A 20,111-nucleotide genomic window follows, 5' to 3' on the forward strand; every position below is an offset into this window, starting at 1 on the left:
TCTGTCTGTTTATTTTTTACACTTTTCTTCCAATGATCTCTCGAGAAGATGGTGCACATTGCTCTCCCTCTCTCTCTCAACGTCCCCATGCCCATTTTATCTTTATCCTGTGAGGTGGGTAAGGCAGAGACAGTGACTCAGTCAGGGTAACCTATTGAGCTAGACAGCTAGCAGGGGTTTGAAACTGAGACTTTCTGGCATTAGGCTGATACTCCAAACAAGGGGTGGGGGAACTAGTAGTCCTCAATAAGTTGTTGGATTCCAACCCCTATCATCCCTGGCCATTGGTTGTACTGGCTGAAGTTGAGGGGAGGGCAGCAACATTTAGAGTCACAGTTTTCTTGTCCCTTCTCTAACCACTTCACTGACTCTGCTGCAGGCTCTGGCCCTCCAGATGTTGCTGAACTACAATTCCCATCAACCTCAACAAGCATTGCCAATGGCCAGGGCAAACAGCTCTATTTCAGTGGTGTCAGTTAGCTGTGTGTCCTTTCCCTCTGGCCTGGCTGTTCAAACCTCTGACATTGCTATCTTTCTCTTCCTGAAGGTATCACAGAATGCTTAGGAAGATCAGGAAACGCAAGGTGCTGAAAGAATTCGAAATGTTGCAGAAAAGTAACCCTGAGGCAGCTCTAGAAGAGCTAGCTAAAATTGAGAAAGTGCGTATTGAGGTGGGTGCAGCCCTCTTCCTGTGGTACTGTCACGGGGCTGCCAGGGAACGCCCCGGAACTGAGGGAGGGGGAGAAACAGGAGCCTGTAGAAGACACAGGAGAAGCAGAGGAGGAAAAGCAAGGGGGAGGGCCTCAAGCGGCGAGAATGTTTCCTGATGCTGAAGAGCAGCAACACCACTCTACCAGTTCAGGGACAGAGGGAGAGGTGGTGCCCATTCTTTCAGCACAGGACAGGAGGGGGTTAAAGCGTAGGGAACAGAGGTGGCACTTGGGACTTCCCAGGCTCCTCTGCTGGAAGAGGAGCCAAAAGCCCCCACTTCCTGGATCTGCTACCGAGGACTCGGACGCATGAAGCATGTTCTGTACCTTGTAAATACTATGTGAATAAAGAATGTAAATATATCTCTGAGTGAGCAGAGGTATTCCTTGCCAAAGGCTTCTAAAACCATCACAGGTACCGAGATGAGGCCCCTCTGCCTAGTGGAGGGCGCTCTCTTACTGTACTCCATCATAGTGACATTTTGCCTTACTTCTCTGTGCAGGAGAGGATGAGCCTGAAACACCAGAACAAGGGCAAGTGGGCCAAATCTACAGTCCTCATGGCAAAGTACAACCTAGAGGTAAGAGATGTGTGGAGGGAGGAGGCTTTATCAGCCAAAACCCACTCTTAACATGTAATTAAACCAAGGCAGGTGCTTGAGAGATTTGATCGAGCTGAAATGTAGCTTCCAGAAAAGGGTTGGCTGAAAACATCAGGCTATTCCTATAGAAGTGCTTTTTAGAGCACCTTTAACAACATTTGCAAGTGGGTGATAAAAGACCTTTCTTTTGTCCGCTTGCCTTCCCGCCATTGGGTGGATTTACATCCAAAGCCAAAAACAGATGGCAAATCATTTTCTGGCCAGTTGCAATTCATACCCTTTCTCCTGGGAAATTGACTTTCTCTGGAGAGTATTGTTTAAAATTCTTACTTGGGAGGGGGAGGAAATAGTAGTGAATTATTGTAAGTTGGGCTGTTAAACATTTTACTTGCTTCCTGGGGGGTTATTACAGGGGTGTATGCTTTGCTGGTCCTCTTGTGGCTGAAAATACGGGATACTGTAAGTCAGGGGAGGGCCAATGATAGATCTACAATCTATTGGTAGATTGTTGGACAATTTGCAGTAGATCAGCAAGCGTTTCTGACTTCTGATTGTTTAACAACAGCTATGTCAAAAAGAATCCTCCAGCACCAGATTGTTCAAGCTCTTATCTGAAATACAGTGGTGCCCCGCAAGACGAATGCCTCGCAAGACGGAAAACTCGCTAGACGAAAGAGTTTTCCGTTTTGGAGGTGCTTCGCAAAACGAATCTCCTATGAGCTTGCTTCGCAAGACGAAGATGTCTTGCGAGTTCCTGCGGGTTTTTTTCCCCTTTCCCCCCCTTTTTCTAAGCCGCTAAGCCGCTTATCAGCTGATCCGATAAGCTGATAAGCCGCTAAAAGCCGCTAATAGTGCTAATCCGCTAATCTGTCAATGGGCTTGCTTCGCAAGACGAAAAAACCGCTAGACGAAGAGAGTCACAGAACGGATTCTTTTCGTCTTGCGAGGCACCACTGTAATACAGAAACAGGTTTGTCCATGCAAACCATCCCAGTATCTATGTTGGCTTTTGGGGTGCAGCAGATAACTGTCTCCTCCCCCTAAGCCTCCATTTTGCATATGGCGACACCTTCAAAGGTAGAGTTGTCATATTTCAAAAAGTGAAAATCCGGACACAAAAGTTGTTGAGATTTTGGGCGGTTGTTAATTTGCCAGAGTTGTTGAGCTGTGTATGTATGTGTATGTGTATGTGTGTGACAGACTTTTTAAAGCTATTTTATGGAAAATAGGCAAAAACGACACTATTGACATGAGTTACCGTACGTCCAGATTTTTCTGGGCATGTTGCTGATTTCCACCTGGACACGGCTTCCAACTGCAGTATTCCAGATATGTCCAGGAAATTCCAGATGTATGGCAACCCTATTCAAAGGCTCTACTCTTTGCACCTGGCTTTGGGGGTTGGATGGACCTGGGGTGGTTCTAGTGAAGAAGCAAATAATAGATTTTGTAAGCCTAAGGTCTGCAAGTAAAGGCTATTGCCTACCTGCATTTCTAGGCTAGGCAAGCCATGCAGGAGCAGCTGGCCCAGAACAAAGAACTGACCCAGAAAGTACGCCCGGCATCTGATAGTGAGGAAGGTGGCAACGACACTGACGCAGAGGGGGATCTCATGCCAAGTGTTGTCAATGAGAGGCCTGCTGGGCTGGATCCAGACAACCCCTGGATGTTAGGATGGCCCCACACAGAGCCCAAGGAGGACCTTCCAGCTGCACCAGAAGACAGTGAAGAGAGTGACGAAGAGAAGGGGCCACCTGCAACCAAGGAGGAGACTTTGCTGCAAGGCTTCGTTGCAGGTCAGCAGGGCCAGGGCCATAAAACAATGCATGGTGTGGGGGAAATGAACAGATAAAGTGCTTTTATTCCTTGTATAATACAAGGGCAGGGTCATCCAGTGAAAATGATAGGCTGTATATTCAGGATTTTTTATTTTATTATTATTATTAATTTTCATTTCTCATAACAATTATTCAATATTGTTAGGGAACTGCCATCAGCTCAGAGGCGAGAGGTGGAAGGGCAGTTGAGTTACAGGGAGCCTCCGAAGATCAGATCGTGAGAAGCAGCACTTCCTCCGCGGAGGAGGAAAGCCACGCCTCCAGTGGGGAAGGGGTGCAGGGCTCGGAGGATGCAAGGGAGAGACACAGCACCGAGCATGAACAAAGCGGGGGGGGGGGGAGGCAGGTCCCCCTCTGCCCACGCCCTCTGCGCAGTCAGTTTATGCGCAGAGAGGGGAGGCGTAGGATGGGGGTCAAAAGACTGCTATGCTGGGGAAAGTTTAAGGACCGCCCACTCCCAGATTCTGCTAGCGACTGAGCAGACATGGAATTGAGACGCTCTGCACTGTAAATGCTTTGCACAGATAATAAAGCCTTGAAAAGACCGGTGGGAGTCTTGCCTGTTTTCTCTCGAGCAACCACGCTGGCATACATAACAAATATCATCATTTAACATCCGTTTTCTAGTTTTCCCCCTCCCTGTTGACTTCCCCCAACTTCTATTTCTGGTTTGTTACACCAAATGTTACATTCTGTTCATACATAATGTTCTGTTATCACTAATTCTATTTCTTGTTCTCTGTAAATAAAGTTGTGAATGTTTATTTAAATCCTGCCAACGAGTCCATTTTTTGTTTTGTTTCTGCAAGTATGTTGTAAAGGGTTCCCATTCTCTTCCAAAGTCACTATTGTCCTTTTCACGCAGTTTGTCCGGTAATTTTGCCAGTTCTGCATAGTTCACCAATTTTTCTTGCCATTGTTCTTTAGATGGTATTTCTCCAGTCTTTTTTTTTAATCTAAGCATGGATGGGTTTTTTAACTTTTATTTAATCATTTTTTCAATACAAACAACAATCGCAAAAGACACAAAAAACAAAAACCATAATAACACTAATAATACAATTTGACAATTCAGATTTGAATACACTGATATACCTATAACTACACCTTTTTAACAATATTTTCCCACCTCTCTCTCCTCCCCCCACTTCCCACCACTATCCGCCTTATCGCTTAAATATTCCTTCCAGATTTCTTCATATTTATCCATTTTTAATTTGCTTTGACATGCAATTTGTTCATATGTAGCTAGTCTGTCCATATTTTCAATCCATGTGCTCAATGGAATCTTTTTCCGGCTCTTCCAATTCATCAAAACAAGTTTTTTCGCTTCTAATATAGCACGGTACACCCATTTTTTTGACCCCTTGTATTTTCCCACATTTCCGGAATATAATTTAGAATTAAATTTAATTCCACTAAATAACAATTTCTTTTTATTACTTTTGCTATAAATATCCTCAACTCACACCAAAATGATCTTATCATCGGGCAGTTAATCATCATATGTACTAAGTTCAAATTTTTACTTCCACATCTCCAGCAGTTGCCTGCACTTGTTATTTTCATCTGGTGTAGTTTTGCTGGAGTCCAGTAGACTCTAAATATTATTTTCTGTTGAATAAGTCTTAGTCTTAGATCCATAGAGGCTATTTCTGTTGATTTTATACTTGACTCCCATATATCATTTGTTATCTGTACCCCTAACTCTTCACTCCATTTTTGTCTATAATATTCTAAATCATATTTCTTCCTGTTGAGTAGGGTTTTATATAGTGCAAGTGTAGAGTTTTTTGTTTTTGTTGCAGAGATTAAATCTTGTAGCAGCATGGGTGTTTCCGATGCTGCTAGAGCGTCAGCCAAATTGCCTTTCCAACATATGTTTCAATTGGATGTACTTCCATTGTGTTTCACTGGTTAATCCATACTTTACTTGCAAATTCCACAAATTTTTAATTTTCATCAATTAATTGATTCTATGTCAAAATACCTTTTTTAATCCAATTTTGCCAAATTATTACTTGATTTCCAATTTTTAATTTTGGGTTGGCCCAAATTTTTAGTTTCTCATGCTGATAGGGGTCATCCTTATTATTTTTATTTTTATTCATCCAAATTTTTATAGGTGCTTTAATAGTCTCCATGATAATAGGATATTTCATAAAATTGGAGCCCAGTTTAGTCCACCCTACAAGAGGTTCAAAAAAACTATATTCGAGAGTATCCCAATTGGGATTCCTGCTAGCTCTCCAATCATTAGTCTTACTCAGCAGGTAGGCCTGGTGATATAGTTCCAGATTTGGGAGACCAAAGCCACCTTCCTTAGTTGCATTTTATGTAGTGATATTTTTGGTGAGGTAGTGATATTTTTGGTGGCTTTGTACCCCACAGGCACGATCTAAATAGTTGATTTATTTTTTGGAAGTAAAATTTGGGAATATGTATTGGTAATCCTCTAAGAATGTATAAAAACTTTGCAACAACATTCATTTTGAGGACATTAACTTTTCCCCAAAGGGAGAGGTTTAGAGGTCCCCACCTTTCAATATCAAAAGAAATATCATTTATAATTTGATTCAAAGTAAACTTTATAATTTGGTCTATATCTGATGAAATCATTATACCCAACTATTTAATAAAGTCTTTGCACATCCTAAATTGATGGTTTCTATACAATGTAGCCCTTGGCCCAATTGGTAAAATATCTGATTTTGTCCAATTTATAGAATATCCCTATATTCTGCCAAAGGTTTTTATTTTCTCCATAATTTTTGGAATTGTATCTTCTGGTTTTGTAATAAATAAAAGGATACCATCCGAAAATTATACAATTTTGCAATTATCTTTGTTGTGCTTTACACCCTTGATATGCTCATCCTGAATTATTGTTCTTGTTAATGGTTCCAGGCACAGATTAAATAATAACGGAGAAAGAGGACATCCTTGTCTCGTTCCTCGATTTAAACTAATCAAATTCAAAATTCTTCCATTTGTAACAATCCGGGACGTTGGGTTTTTATAAATCATTTAGATCCAATTACAGTATTCTATAGGGAAACCAAATTTACGTAACACAAACCATATGAATTCTTTATATATTCTGTCAAAAGCCTTTTTTGCATCTAATGACAATATCATAAACTCTTCATCTTTGTTTAAATTTATCAAATCTATTGTTAATCTGATGTTATCTGTAGCTTGTCTTGTTTTTATAAAACCTGTTTGATTATTAGGTATCGAGTCTTGAATAACTTTTTGTAATTTTGCCGCCAATATTGCATTCAAAATCTTTGCATCAACATTCGTTAACGATATTGGTCTATAATTTGCACATTTAGTAGGGTCTTTGTTAGGTTTTGGTATACTTATTATTAAAGCTTTATTGAATGTTGTAGAAGATATACTTTTATGAGCTATTTCCTCATAGACCTCTAGTCTGGGGACTAGTATATTTTTGAATATTTTATACCATTCTATAGGAAAACAGTCTGGTCCAGGTGATTTCCCATTCCCCATTGTTTCTATTACATTCTTAATATCTAATATATTTAGGGGTGCTGACAGCATATCTTTTTTATCTTCTTCAATGCTTGGTATTTTGATATTTTGAAAGAAGTTATCCATCTCATCCTCTGATATATTTTCTGGCCCTTCATATAATTTTTTGTAGAATTAAAAAAAAAATCATTATTGATATCTATTGATGAGGTCGCTGCAATGTTATTCTCATTTCTTATTAAGGGTATTATTTGGTTCGCTTTCTTTTGTTTTAGACAATTAGCTAGAATTTTTGTTGGTCTTTCTCCCTATTCCCAATATATTTGTCTTAGACTTAGGCTGAACTAAATTTTTTTAGCTAGTGTATTATTCAGTTCTAATGTTAGTTGTTGTAGTCTTTCACATGTAACATTAGATGGGTTATTTGCCATATTGCCCCATAGTGTTTTTAAAGAAATTTTTAGATTATTTTCTTTTAATCTTTGCAGCTTGGCTTTGTTGGCAGAGAAGAATATTATCTTCCCTCTGATGTAAGCTTTATATCCTTCCCATTCCATCAGTCTTGATGTTGAAGCTTTGGAGTTATTTTTAAAATATATTTCTCCAGTCTTCCAGTTTTCGGCTATTAGGATTCTTGCTGCCATAGGTAGCGTACATGAATAATGTCCGATTTTTCTCCGGCATTTCTTGTCCTAGAATACCTAACGAAAAGGCTTCTGGTTTTTCCACAAAGGTTATTTTAAACATTTTTTTTCAATTCATTATATATCATTGCCCAATTTTTAAAAATAATCTTACAATCCCACCACATGTGATAAAATGTACCTTCCCCTTCTTTACATCTCCAACAGTTCTTTTCTTCTGTTTTGTACATTTTGGCCAGTTTTAATGGTGTAATGGACCACCTGTACATCATTTTCATATAATTGTCTTTCAACAATATACAATCCGTAAATTTCAAGTTCACTTTCCAAAGCCTTATCCAATCCTCAAATTGTATGTTATGACCTATGTCCTGTGCCCACTTGATCATTACTGCTTTAATTTCCTCAGCTTTAGTTTCCCATTCCAACAGAATATTGTACGCCTTCTTTAACAATTTAGAATGATCATCTATGATATCCTTTTCGAATTTTGAAACTGTAAGTGAATCCTCTCTTGTTATCTTCCGTGAAGATTTCATTTAATTGCCTATAATGCAACCAACTCTGAAGGTGTTCCTTTATCTCATCGTAATCTTTCAATTTCCACTTTGCTTCTTGTTCTACTGATAAATCTCTATATGTTGGCCATATTCCTTTCATTGTTAACGTTTTAAGTGATAATGCTTCAGTAGGTGACAACCACCACTGAGTTTTGGATTCCAGTAATTCTTTGTATTTTTCCCATACCCTTATCAGGGACTTTCTAATTATGTGATTGTGGAATCCTTTGTGTACCTTTGCTTTTCCATACCACAGGTATGAATGCCAACTGAATCTGTTGTCGTGTCGTTCTAAGTCTATTGCCTCATTTTTTCCAATTTAATCCAATCCCAAATCCAAGTAAGGCATGCTGCTTCGTTGTAAATTTTAAAATCTGGAAGAGAAAAGCCTCCTCACTGTTTTAAGTCTGTAAGTATTTTGTGCTTTATTCTTGGCCTTTTCCCATTCCAGATAAATTTTGAAATATCTTGCTGCCATTTTTTGAAGCAAGCATTATTACTTATCGGTATTGTCTGAAAAAGGAATAGCATTTTTGGCAATACATTCATTTTTATTGCAGCAATTCGTCCTAAGAAAGAGAGGTTCATACTATTCCATATTTCCAAATTCCTTTTTATTTCATTCTAATTTTTTTTCATAATTGTCTTTGTAAATATTAAGATTCTTTATCGTCAGCCATATTCCTAAATACTTTACCTTCTTGTGGATTTCTGTATAGATTCTGATAGTTCTTTCTTTTCTGATTCTTTAAGATTTTTAACTAACAGTTTGGTTTTGTTTTTATTAAGTTTAAAACCTGCCACTTGTCCAAACTTTTGAAATTTTTCTATTACTCTAGGGAGAGAACTACAGTAATAACCAAATTGTCCGTGAAGGCTTTCAATTTGTGTTCATTTTTCTTTATTCTTATTCCTGCTACTTCTTTATCCATTCTAATATTCCTTGCCAGAACCTCCAGGACCAGAATGAACAAAAGTGATGATAACTATAAACATAAATGCTGCTTGTTTTTCATTTTGCACTTCCAGGTATTCAATTACGTTTAAAACGTTTCTGATAATATCTTTCATTTGTCTACCTGGAAAAAATCCTGCTTAGTCTTGGTGTATATGTTCCTCCAAAGAACTTTTCATTCTGTTAGCAAGGATATATGCAAACAGTTTGTAATTATTGTTTAATAGTTAGATGGGCCTATAGTATTTTACTAGTGTTATATCTGAATCTTGTTTTGGTATTAATGTTATATAGGCCTCTTTCCATGTTTCTGGGACTTCCCTTGTTTTTAAAATCTCATTCATCATATCTTTTAAGGGAATCACAAGCTGTTCATTTGATTTTTTATAATACTTTGCTGAAATTCCATCTGGTCATGGGGATTTGCCTGTCTTTGCTTGATTTATTTCATCTAATATTTCCTGCAATGTTATTTCAGCATTTAATAATAACCGTTTTTCATCTTTTATTTTTGGGAGATTGCTGCTTTTTATATATTCTTCCATCAGTGTCTTCTTTACAATTCTTTTTTTATAAAAATCTGTAAAGTACTTTCTAATTGTGTAACAATTTGTGAATTTCCAATTGATCGTCCATAAGTTTTCCCATTGGGCCATGGTTATTGAATGGCCAAAATCTTGTGACCACCTCACCATTGCCACTGTTACCTCCTCCTCCTTGACTGTCCAGTCAAGAAGGAGTCGATAAGTTTTGGAAAGAGTTTTTCTTTTAGAATTTACAAGATCAGATTCGAATCGGGAAATTTCTGTTGAGAACCCCTTTTGTTTGTCAGATTTAAATTTTTCAAATAACTGATGGTATTGGAACCAGTCTGAGATGTGTTCTCTTATTTCCTCAAAGTTTTTAAATTTTATTTGGTTATCTTCATTTTTTAGAAGTGTTTTATATGTTGGCCAGCTTTCCTAAGTATTTTTCCGTTTTACTGCTATGGCTTCTATTGGAGAAGTCCACCAGGGGACTTTAGGCTCCATCAGGTCTTTATATTTTCCCCATACAGCAAAGAGTGACTTTCTTATTACATGGTTGGTAAATTTTTTATGAATTTTCGCTTTTCCATATATCAGGTAGGCGTGCCATCCCCAACGGCTGTCAAAACCTTCCAGATCCAGGAGGTCCAGATCCTGCAATGTGCACCAATCTTTTAGCCAGGTGAAACAGGCTGCCTCGTAGTAAAGTTTTAGATCGGATAGAGAAAAGCCTCCTCTCTCTTTTATGTCTATTAAGATCAGGTGTTTAATCCTAGGTTTCTTCCCTTCCCACAGGAATTTGGAAATTTCTCTTTGTCATATCTTGAGACAACCTGCTTCGCCCAGTATTGGAATCATTTGAAATAAAAAGATTAATTTTGGAAGCACATTCATCTTTATAATGGAAATCCTACCCAGAAATGTTAATTTTAATTTACTCCAGGTTTCAAAGTTTTTTCTAATCTCTAACCAAGTTTTGGTGTAATTATCCTGAAATAAGTTTATGTTCTTGGGGGTGATCCCAATACCCAGGTATTTCGCTTTTGAGGAGATTTTCAGGCCCAATATTTTTTCTAAGCCGTCCTTTTCTTTCGTGGTTACATTTTTAACAAGCATTTTTGTTTTTGTTATGTTCAGCTTAAAGCCTGCCACTTCTCTGTAAAGTACTTAATGAAGGCTTCCCATATTTCCTTTGGTTTGTCAGTGATCTTACCATTATGTTTTATCTTATTTATATAATTTTTTTGCTCACTTTTCCTCATTTGCCATGCCAGTAATTTCCCTGGCTTGTTGGCATGTTCAAAATACTTTTGTTTCATCATTTTAATTTTCCAGCTTATTTCCTCATTAATCAACATCGAGTATTGAATTTCTAATAGTTTAATTGCCTGTTTAACTGTGTCTTTACTGGGGTTTTTTATTAATTATTTTTCTTTCTCTGAAATTTCATCTAAAATTTCTTTCTTTTTCTTTTCTCTTGCCTTTTTCTTAATTGAGTTTTGTTGTATAAACAGTCCCCTCATGACTGCCTTGCTAGCGTCCCATACTGTTTGCAGCCTGGTTCTATTATTAAGATTTAATTCAAAGTAATCTCCCAGAACCTTTTTTGCCTTTTCTAACAAGATTTTATCATCTAATAGATCTTCATTCTATCTCCATCTAAAGGTGTATTGCCTTTCTTTCAGAATTTCCATTATTATAGGACTATGATCTGACAATGCTCTGGGATCTATTTCAATTTTTTAAACTTTTGATTCTAATTCTTTTGAAAGCCAAACTGCATCCAGTCTGGCACTACTGCCATGTACATGTGAAAAAAGGTTAACTGTTTATCAAGCACATGTTTTACTCTCCAGATATCTATTAAATTCAATGTCTCTGTCATATCAAAAAAAGTTTTGGGTAGCCTACCTTCTTTGCTGTGTTTTTTCCTAATTGTTCTGTCCATCTTTAATGATGGTACCCCATTCAGATCTGCCATTAGTATTACCTTCTCATCTGCAATCTCCAAAAGATCTGTTTCAAATTTTTGAAAGAATTTTGATTTATTTTCATTTGGTGCATATATTCCCACCAATACTATCTTTTCTCCTTGGACTTTGATTTGTACCATTAGAATCCTCCCTTTATCGTCTTTTTGGATTAGCTTGGGTTCAAGTGCAGGTTTAATGTAAAATACTACACCACGTCTTTTAGCATTGTCTGCTGAAATAAAATCCATCCCTAATTCTTTTATTAATCAGAATTCTTTTGTGTTTGTTTGCTACGTGTGTTTCCTTCAGGGGGAAAAAGCATATTTTGACTGCTGTAAGAAGCAATCATTTTATTTAGCTAGTTGACAAATGTTTGCATTTATTTTAAAACTCAAAATAATTAGAAAAAAATGGATGTATTAAAATGATATGCCTGGGTAGGCTTGCTGGGGGGGGGTGTATTCAAAAAAGTTGATTAGTGAAATGTTTGGGTCTGTTGATATTAACCATGATGGCAATATGGAGCATCCACATTCCAAGGCAATGTACCCTTGAGTACCAGTTGCTGAAGAGCAGCAACGGAGAGAGAGCCTTGGTTTTCCTACCCTGCAGGATGCTGGGCTAGAGTGATGTCTGATCCAGCAGTGCCCTTCAGATGCTATGATAATTTGTGTCGTGTTCTTGCTTCAGGTCTTAACGGTGAGGAAGCAATGCCCAAGATGGCGGACGTGCTTTTACCAGCACCTCCAAGTCATGTGCCAGAGGGGCCACTCCTGAGTGAGAAGCTGGAACGGCTTCGTACCTTAGAGGATATGGAGGCCATGGAGCCAGAGGAAGTCCCATGGGAAAACAGAATGCCGGAAGTCAACGGTGCTGAACTTCAGCAGCCTCTGGAAGCTGAGTCATCGCTACAGCCCAAGGATAGCAAGACCCAGACCTCCAATAAGACAGCCAAGCACAAGGCTCTGATTGATCTGAAGGCAGTGCTGGCTCAACCACTTCGTCCCATGCAGTGTCCATTTTTGCCTTCTGTACAGGATGAGGTGAGCACCATTAGGAGGGGTTAATCGGGTTCCATGGATCCGGAAGAGCTAAGTGCTAACGCTTTACTTGCACTGTGTCCCTTCAGGCTAACGACATGGGAAATGTTCATCTTTGAAAGCTCCCCAATGGGAGAAAGCTAGTGTGTCAGGGAGAAGGTTTAATCTCCTTGGCGTGTTTGTTTTCCAGCTGCAGGGAACCTTATCCCAATGCATCAGGGAAGAGACCAATGGTAGAGAGTATGCTTTACATTAGGGATGGGGCGGGGCTGTGGCCCTCCAGATGTCATTAGTCAACACCCATCAGCTCCAGTTAGCATAGCCAACTATGCTAAAGGTAGTTGTAGTCCAATAACATCAGGAGGTCCACAGGTTCCCCTTGCATCACATGTAGAAGAGCTTTGGTTATTCCTTGTTTTGTTTCTCGTTAAAAACTGATTTTGGGTAGCAGAGTTGGAAGCAGTATTTGCCTAGAGTTATTGGAGAGCCAGCACTGAGCTAAAAGGACCAACTGTCTCACTGTATGAGAAAGCCAATCATTGCCTTCACAGATTAGCTTTTTCAGAGCAGGCTAGCCCAGTTCAGAAATGAATGGCAAACTAGGGTTTGTTGTTAGAAGAAGAAACCTGAGGCTCATGCACTCCTCCACATGTATGAAAGGAGGATGAAAGCTTCTACTTTACCTCTTTAAAAAAATGTTTTTATTTGAATGCACACACATTGTGTGTGTGTGTGTGTGTGCGCGCGCGCACGTACACACATACATACATACATACATACATACTAATAGAGTATTAAGAATGAATGATGAAAGCTGGTGAAAGCACCTAAACTTCAACAACAGCAATTACAAAAAAACAAAAACTAGGCTATTAACATTAGTACGATTTATATGCCTAGAGAAACTTAGACATTAAAATAGGAGTAACTAATAATACAATGGTACCTCGGTTCTCAGACAAAATCCGTTCGCTTTTTCAAAAACCGAGGCACGGCTTCCCATTGGTTTCAAGAGCTTCTTCCACTCAGCGGAAGCCATGTTGTGTACGTTCAGGTTCCGAAAAGCGTTCGAAAACGGAAGCATTTACTTCCGGATTTTCGGTGTTCAAGAACCGAAACGTACAACAACGGAGGTGTTCGGGAACCGAGGTTCCACTGCATAACCAAAGGGACATTATTATGCTTTCACTTTTGAATTAATCACAGTTCCCCGTTAAGTCCAAACTTGAGGAACTGTGGTTAGATGTCTTCAATATGCTAGTTTATTTTTTAACGAGCAGCAGATAAAACAAATTTCTGTTCCACAAGTTCAGACATAACAGGGCTTACAAGCAGGTAATTTCAACCTGCTTTCACATAAAGAAGGGGAGAGAGGAAGGGACAGCAGCAGCACACTGACGATAATAGAATCGTAGAAAGGAACCATGGAAGGAACCGTGAAGGTAATCTAGTCCAACCCCCTGCAATGCAGGACTCTTGCCCAACATGGGGCTCGAACCCACAACCCTGAGATTAAGAGTCTCTTGTTATGCAAGTGTATTGTTATCTGATCAGCCTTCCAGGTGGTGTTTGACTATGGCTCCCATTATCTGTAAGCATTGGGTTTGCTAACGGGGATGATGGGATTTGGAGTCCATCAGTATTGTGGGGGGGGGGCACATTGGGGTAGGCTGCAATGTGACAAAGCATGCTTTGTCATTTAGTTTGAATCATGCCAGCATGTCTCAAGCAGACAGCTTGTGTACTACAGGAAAGTATTTGAGGACCAAACTGCTCCAGAGAATTCTTGCAAGCAAGCTGAGTCACATGCTGCTGGGAAAGGGAAGGAGGTGTTTTAAAATCCAAACACCAGAGCTCCTGGACAGTCCTCTGGGCAGAGAAATTCCTTCCTGCTCCAAATCCCTGCACTGACTCAGACTCTCTGAACAGAAGCAATTCAGCAATCTCCTTGAATGAGCTTTCATTGGATGCAGTTCCTTGTTGGTTAAGGATGCAAAGTGGGGAGGAGACTCATTTGTCTGTTCTCTTTGTTCATTGTACACCTGTCTTTTGGCTCCAGCAGGGCCTTCAAAAAAGCTTAACAGCACTTTCCGTAAAACAATTACATTTCCAATTGAGCATCAAGATCACTGTTAGATTATACTCTTCCTGTGTTAGTTACCTATTGTCTGGAAATCCTGTGAGACTCCTTGTCCACCTGCCTGCTGATCTTTTTCTCCCTTACAGCTAGAGATGGGCAAAGATCAGCGACAGGTGATCCGGGAGGCCTTTGCAAGTGACAACGTTGTTGCCAACTTTATGAAAGAAAAGCGTCGGGCAGAGCAAAACAGCAAACCGAAAGTTATCAATCTGGTGCTTCCAGGATGGGGCGAGTGGGGAGGTGCAGGACTACGGCCGAGTAAGATGAAGAAGAGACGGTATGTTCAGGGTGGAAGCTTAATGGTCTGTCACTGCCAACTGTTACCTGCTTCACCTCCCTTCTTCCTTTTCTTTTTTGCCTTCTAGGTTCCTTATCAAACCAGCAGCTGGGTCCCCAAGGAAAAACAGGCACCTGCCCAATGTTATCCTGAGTGAACAGCGCAATATTTTAGCAGGGGTGCATCAGGTGAGTTTATCACTCTGGCCTAGGAGGCTGCTGTTCACGCTTTCAGCTGCAGAAACAATGTGGGGAAAAGAAGATACAGTATAAATGTTCTTAGACTCATAGAATTCTAAGATGTTAGAATTGACTTCTTCTTAATTATATAGTTGGAAGGGACCTCAAGGGTCGTCTAGTCTAACACCCTGCAGTGCAGGAATGTAATTAAACTCTGTGAATTTAACTGAGGAAAGACCATAGCTCAATCAGGAGAGCATCTGCTCTGCATGCAGAAAGTCCCAGCTTCCATCCCCTGCCTCGCCAGTTTAAAAGGATGAAGTGATGGGAAAGGTGTGTGCGTGGATTGCTGAGAAGTAGACAGTTCTGGGACAGATGGATAAATAGTCCAACCTGTTATAAGGCAAATTCCTATGTACTTGATTGGGTATGTACAGGCAACACCCTGTTTGCATGGGGTTGTGTTCTGGGTTATTGCACGCGTCAGCAGTTGCGCATAAGCCCGTTCTGCCCTTTTCTGGGGCCAAAAGCAGCACGCATGTTGGTGGCCAGACGACAGTCAGATGTGCAGAAAATGGTCACTGCCTGTACTGTGTACCTGGTACCAATTCTTTTCTTTTGGTATTTTTTTATAAGGATTGTTTTATCTGCCTGAAGGTTGCTAGAGCAGGTTGGAACTACAAAATAATAAAATGCAAGCAGCTCACCAAGACTTTGTGCACATGCCCCCTCACTCCCAGGAACTGCCTGCTTAGCTGTGTGTTGTTCCTAGCCTTCCACTTTCAGGGTGCCATTAAACTACTTCTTTGCTACACTGCAGGTGAACCAGCTGCCCTTCCCCTTTGAGAACAGCAAGCAATTTGAACGCAGCATCCAAGCACCCATGGGCCCCACTTGGAACACCCAGCGTGCTTTTCAGCGTCTGACAGCTCCTCACATTGTCACCCAGCCTGGCCACATCATCCGGCCCATCAGTGCTGAGGACAGTGAGCTGCTCTGCAAAGTGGAAAAGGCAAAAGCCATGGGAAGGGAGCTGGATTTGGCACTATCATTGTCACCCCACAACCATCACCCACACCATGCCTCAAAGAGGAAGGCTCGGCGGAGCTAAGTCCTACAGGGGCTCTGCCATACAGGCCAGACTCCTTGGGCTAACTGGCACTGTTGTCTTCTTATTTTCTTCAGTCAATTTTATTGATTTTCAGTATATAACACAGAAACACATACAACAAATGTCTTCGTTTCCCATCCCTCGCTCCCTCCCTCCATTTATTCCCACGGAACAAATCAGTTTATTAAATTCTGCCAGAGTCCATTGAGTGAATCAGGTGGATGCCAGTCATCAGGGTTATCATTTTGAAAACCCAATGAAAGGATGACAAGTTTCAGTAAAGTCATCTATGTCTTCTGTGCTGTTCAGTGCTTGTACTCTCCTTGTTCATTTTTCCAGTAAGGCAAATTGTCTGTGCATCTTGCTTCCACACAGAATTCTGTAAATGATCCAGTCTCTTCCATTTCTGTGCCACCAAGTGGAAAGTGAATCAATTAACTATTTGTATAAAATCATGGAACAGTAGAGTTTGAAGGGATCTCCGAGGGTGACCTAGTCTAACCCCCTGCAACGTAGGAATCTCAACACGCTGTCCCTTGTCCAATTTGAAACCATACCAGACCCTGCTCAGCTTTACAAATATGTTAGTAGTTTTGTTGCTGCAATTGAAATTAAGCTTTTCTTCCCTGGAAATGGTTAACAGGCCTAAACTTGATGTGCATTCTGCATGTTGCCCCTTGATGTTGCTTCCCCCTACCCCCACCCCACCCTGTGAACAACTTTTGCCAAAAAGGATGTACATAAGTCACATGTGGAACATTGTACCAATTGTATTGCAAGCTTACAAACACAAGTATGATAATGATTTATTAATATAGCTGCATGTTAGTGGTGTCAGATGCCATTTATGTAACAGCTTAAATGTAATCACTCATATGAGTTGAGACCAATGCTAAGGGTTTTTTGGCTCATGAATTATACCAATCCATGTCTTCACTTTCTATGCTAAATACGTTTTGTTAAAGTTTGTGGGTCGTAAATCCTTTGACTCACGGAGTTTGCTGCAACGGCACTGCAATAAATCTGATTTATTGGCACTCTGACAAACTTTTTTTAAAAAAAATAAATTTTATTTTCAATGCAAAATTATAACAAAAATTACAAACATTGAATCCAAACTAATACTATACAAACAAGGAAAAAAACTGAACGCAAAAAAGAAAAGAAAAAACAAAAGAAAAAGCACACAAATAAAACCATATATTCAGTCTAATCTAGTCATTACATACATATACACATATTGACTTCCTTCCTTTGTTCTAAGACCTCAAAATTTTTGCTCTTACTAAATTGTTGTGTCTAATGTAGATTACTTCTATCTTTATACTTTTTTACAACCATTTTTCTTTTTCTTTAAGCCTGTAAAGCATCATTCATTATATATGCTTTCTCTAGAACAATGCTTTTTCATATACTCTTTAGCACATCCCCATACTTTTAATAATTTCTGGTCCTATTGTCCCCTTATGAATGCTGTGAGTCTTGCCAGATTTATATATTCACAAAAATTAATTTGCCATTCTTTCATTGACGGAATTTTTCTCCTTTTCCATTTTTTTGCTATAAGCATCCTGGCAGCTGTTGTTGCATAAAGGAATACTTTCCTTTGATTGTCAGGAATATCGTTTGTGATTATGCCTAAAGGGAATGCCTCCGGTTTTTTACTGAAAGATATTTTAAACATCTTTTTGATTTCTTCATATATTTCATTCCAAAATTGTTTAATAGGTCGGCATTCCCACCACATATGAAACATTGTTCCTATTTCTTTCTTGCATCCCCAACAGGTATTTGATTTTAATTTGTAAATTTTTGCCAATTTTACCGGAGTTAAGTACCATTGGTACACCATTTTCATCAAATTTTCTCTGATTGTGTAACATGCCGTAAATTTAATATCACATTTCCATAATTTCTCCCACTGGTCCAGCCGAATTGTGTAACCTATATCGCATGCCCATTTAGTCATAACTTCTTTTACTTCTTCATCCTTTAACTCCCATTCTAATAATAAATTATACATTTTGGATATACTCTTTTTCGAGTTTTGTAATAATACTTTTTGTAATTTTGATTCTTCTTTTTCAAATCCTATTGCTTTATCCTGATTAAATATTTGGGCAATTACAGTATTTTTCGCCCTATAGGACGCACTTTTTCCCCTCCAAAAATGAAGGGGAAATGTGTGTGCGTCCTATGGGGCGAATGCAGGCTTTCCCGGGCTTCTTGCAGCTCCGCGCCACCCTCCCGATCCCGGCGCGAAGCTGCGCGGAGCTCCAGAGGGTGGCGCGGAGGTGCCTGTGCTCCAGGGCTTCTTGCAGCTCCGCGCCACCCTCCCGATCCTGGCGCGAAGCTGCGCGGGGCTCTGGAGGGTGGCGCGGAGCTGCAAGAAGCCCTGGAGCACAGGCACCTCCGCGCCACCCTCCCGATCCCGGCGCAAAGCTGCGCGGGGCTCTGGAGGGTGGCGCGGAGCTGCAAGAAGCCCTGGAGCACAGGCACCTCCGCGCCACCCTCCCGATCCTGGCGCGAAGCTGCGCGGGGCTCTGGAGGGTGGCGCAGAGCTACCTGCGCTCCAGGGCTTCTTGTAGCTCCGCGCCACCCTCCGGATCCCGGCGCGAAGCTGCGCGGGGCTCTGGAGGGTGGCGCAGAGCTGCCTGCGCTCCAGGGCTTCTTGTAGCTCCGCGCCACCCTCCGGATCCCGGCGCGAAGCTGCGCGGGGCTCCGGAGGGTGGCGCGGAGCTGCAAGAAGCCCTGGAGCACAGGCACCTCCGCGCCACCCTCCCGATCCCGGCGCGAAGCTGCGCGGGGCTTCGGAGGGTGGCGCGGAGCTGCCTGCGCTCCAGGGCTTCCTGCAGCTCCGTGCCACCCCCCGGATCCCGGCGCGAGGTCCTGCGGGGTCGCAAGGCTTGCAGGCAGCAGCCTGCAGCCCATAAGCTCGGGGGATAGCAGGGAGGCGCAGCGCCGCCACCCCGCTATTCCCTGACCTGATCTGAAGGCTTGGGGGGGAGCAAGCTTGCTTCCCCCCCACCAGCCCCACAAGCTCGGGGGATAGCGGGGAGGCAGAGCGCCGCCACCCCGCTATTCCCGGACCTGATCTGGAGGCTGGCGGGGGGAGAAGCAAGCTTGCTTCTCCCCATCGCCAGCCCCATAAGCTCGGGGGACAGCGGGGCAAGCCGCTGCCCCACGGAGGCTAGAGATGCTGTCCCTGAAGGCAGAAGAGGGAGATGGAGCGCTCTGTCTCTCTCTTCTAGCTTGGGGATGGCTGCGCAAACCTGGGGGGGGAAATAAATTTTTTCCCCTTGATTTCCCCCCCAAAAAACTAGGTGCGTCCTATGGGCCGGTGCGTCCTATAGGGCGAAAAATACGGTAGATGATACTGTTGTTGGGGTACTGCCAGGGAGACGGAGGCATCAGGCAGGCCTCCAGTTGTCTCCGGACGATCACCGGTCTCCCGTGGAACAGCATCAGTCAATTAGCGACACGAGCCTCAGAGACATTCCAAGGCCCGTGCACACCCTTTCAGCAGTCTCCACAACGAAAGATGTAGACAGGAGAGCATATTTACAGCTTTATTCAACGTAGTTCAGAACAAAGGAAAAACATGACTGCTTGCCTCCGTGTCCAGGAAAACAGCCGGAACAAAAGCTATATATAAAATGGAAGTTCCCAGCAGACAGTTCTGGGAGTAAACAGGCATGTGATACACAACAATCATGCCTGACCCTTTAAGGTGGAACGGAACTATATCCTAATATCCTCCCCCTTTCCGTGTAACCTGTAGTACCTGTGGTTCAACCCAATTGCAACCTCTGTACGTAAACCTTAAGTTGTTCTCTGTTAACAACCTTAGACAACAGATCAGCAGGAATTTCGTTTCCTGGCATGTAGGACACCTGAATGAGTCCTTTCTGAATACACTCTCTTGCACAATGTAACTTAATCTGCAAGTACTTGGTTCTTTGCAACTCTCTGAGTTCAGCAAAGCCAAACAGGATCTATTGTCTTGATACACCTGTATAGGACATTTCACAGAAACTCTGATGTCCTGAAACAGTTG

At 41.3% G+C, this 20,111-nt stretch overlaps 1 protein-coding gene across 1 annotated transcript in view; it reads left to right on the forward strand.

Annotated features, from left to right (window-relative positions):
• LOC310697708 (U3 small nucleolar RNA-associated protein 14 homolog A-like) overlaps positions 1-17,091 on the forward strand; it is a 54,216-nt gene extending 37,125 nt beyond the window's left edge. Inside the window, exons 8-14 of the mRNA XM_083484419.1 lie at positions 548-671; positions 1,214-1,291; positions 2,811-3,108; positions 11,998-12,350; positions 14,574-14,764; positions 14,853-14,952; positions 15,764-17,091. Of these exons, the coding sequence (XP_083340545.1) occupies positions 548-671; positions 1,214-1,291; positions 2,811-3,108; positions 11,998-12,350; positions 14,574-14,764; positions 14,853-14,952; positions 15,764-16,054 (1,435 nt within the window). The 3' untranslated portion in view covers positions 16,055-17,091. The remainder of the gene's footprint in view (positions 1-547; positions 672-1,213; positions 1,292-2,810; positions 3,109-11,997; positions 12,351-14,573; positions 14,765-14,852; positions 14,953-15,763) is intronic.
• Positions 17,092-20,111: the final 3,020 nt, after the last annotated feature.

Source organism: Podarcis liolepis (assembly GCF_965112155.1).
Source record: "Podarcis liolepis genome assembly, chromosome: W".
In the NCBI taxonomy this organism is placed as follows: Eukaryota; Metazoa; Chordata; class Lepidosauria; order Squamata; family Lacertidae; genus Podarcis; species Podarcis liolepis.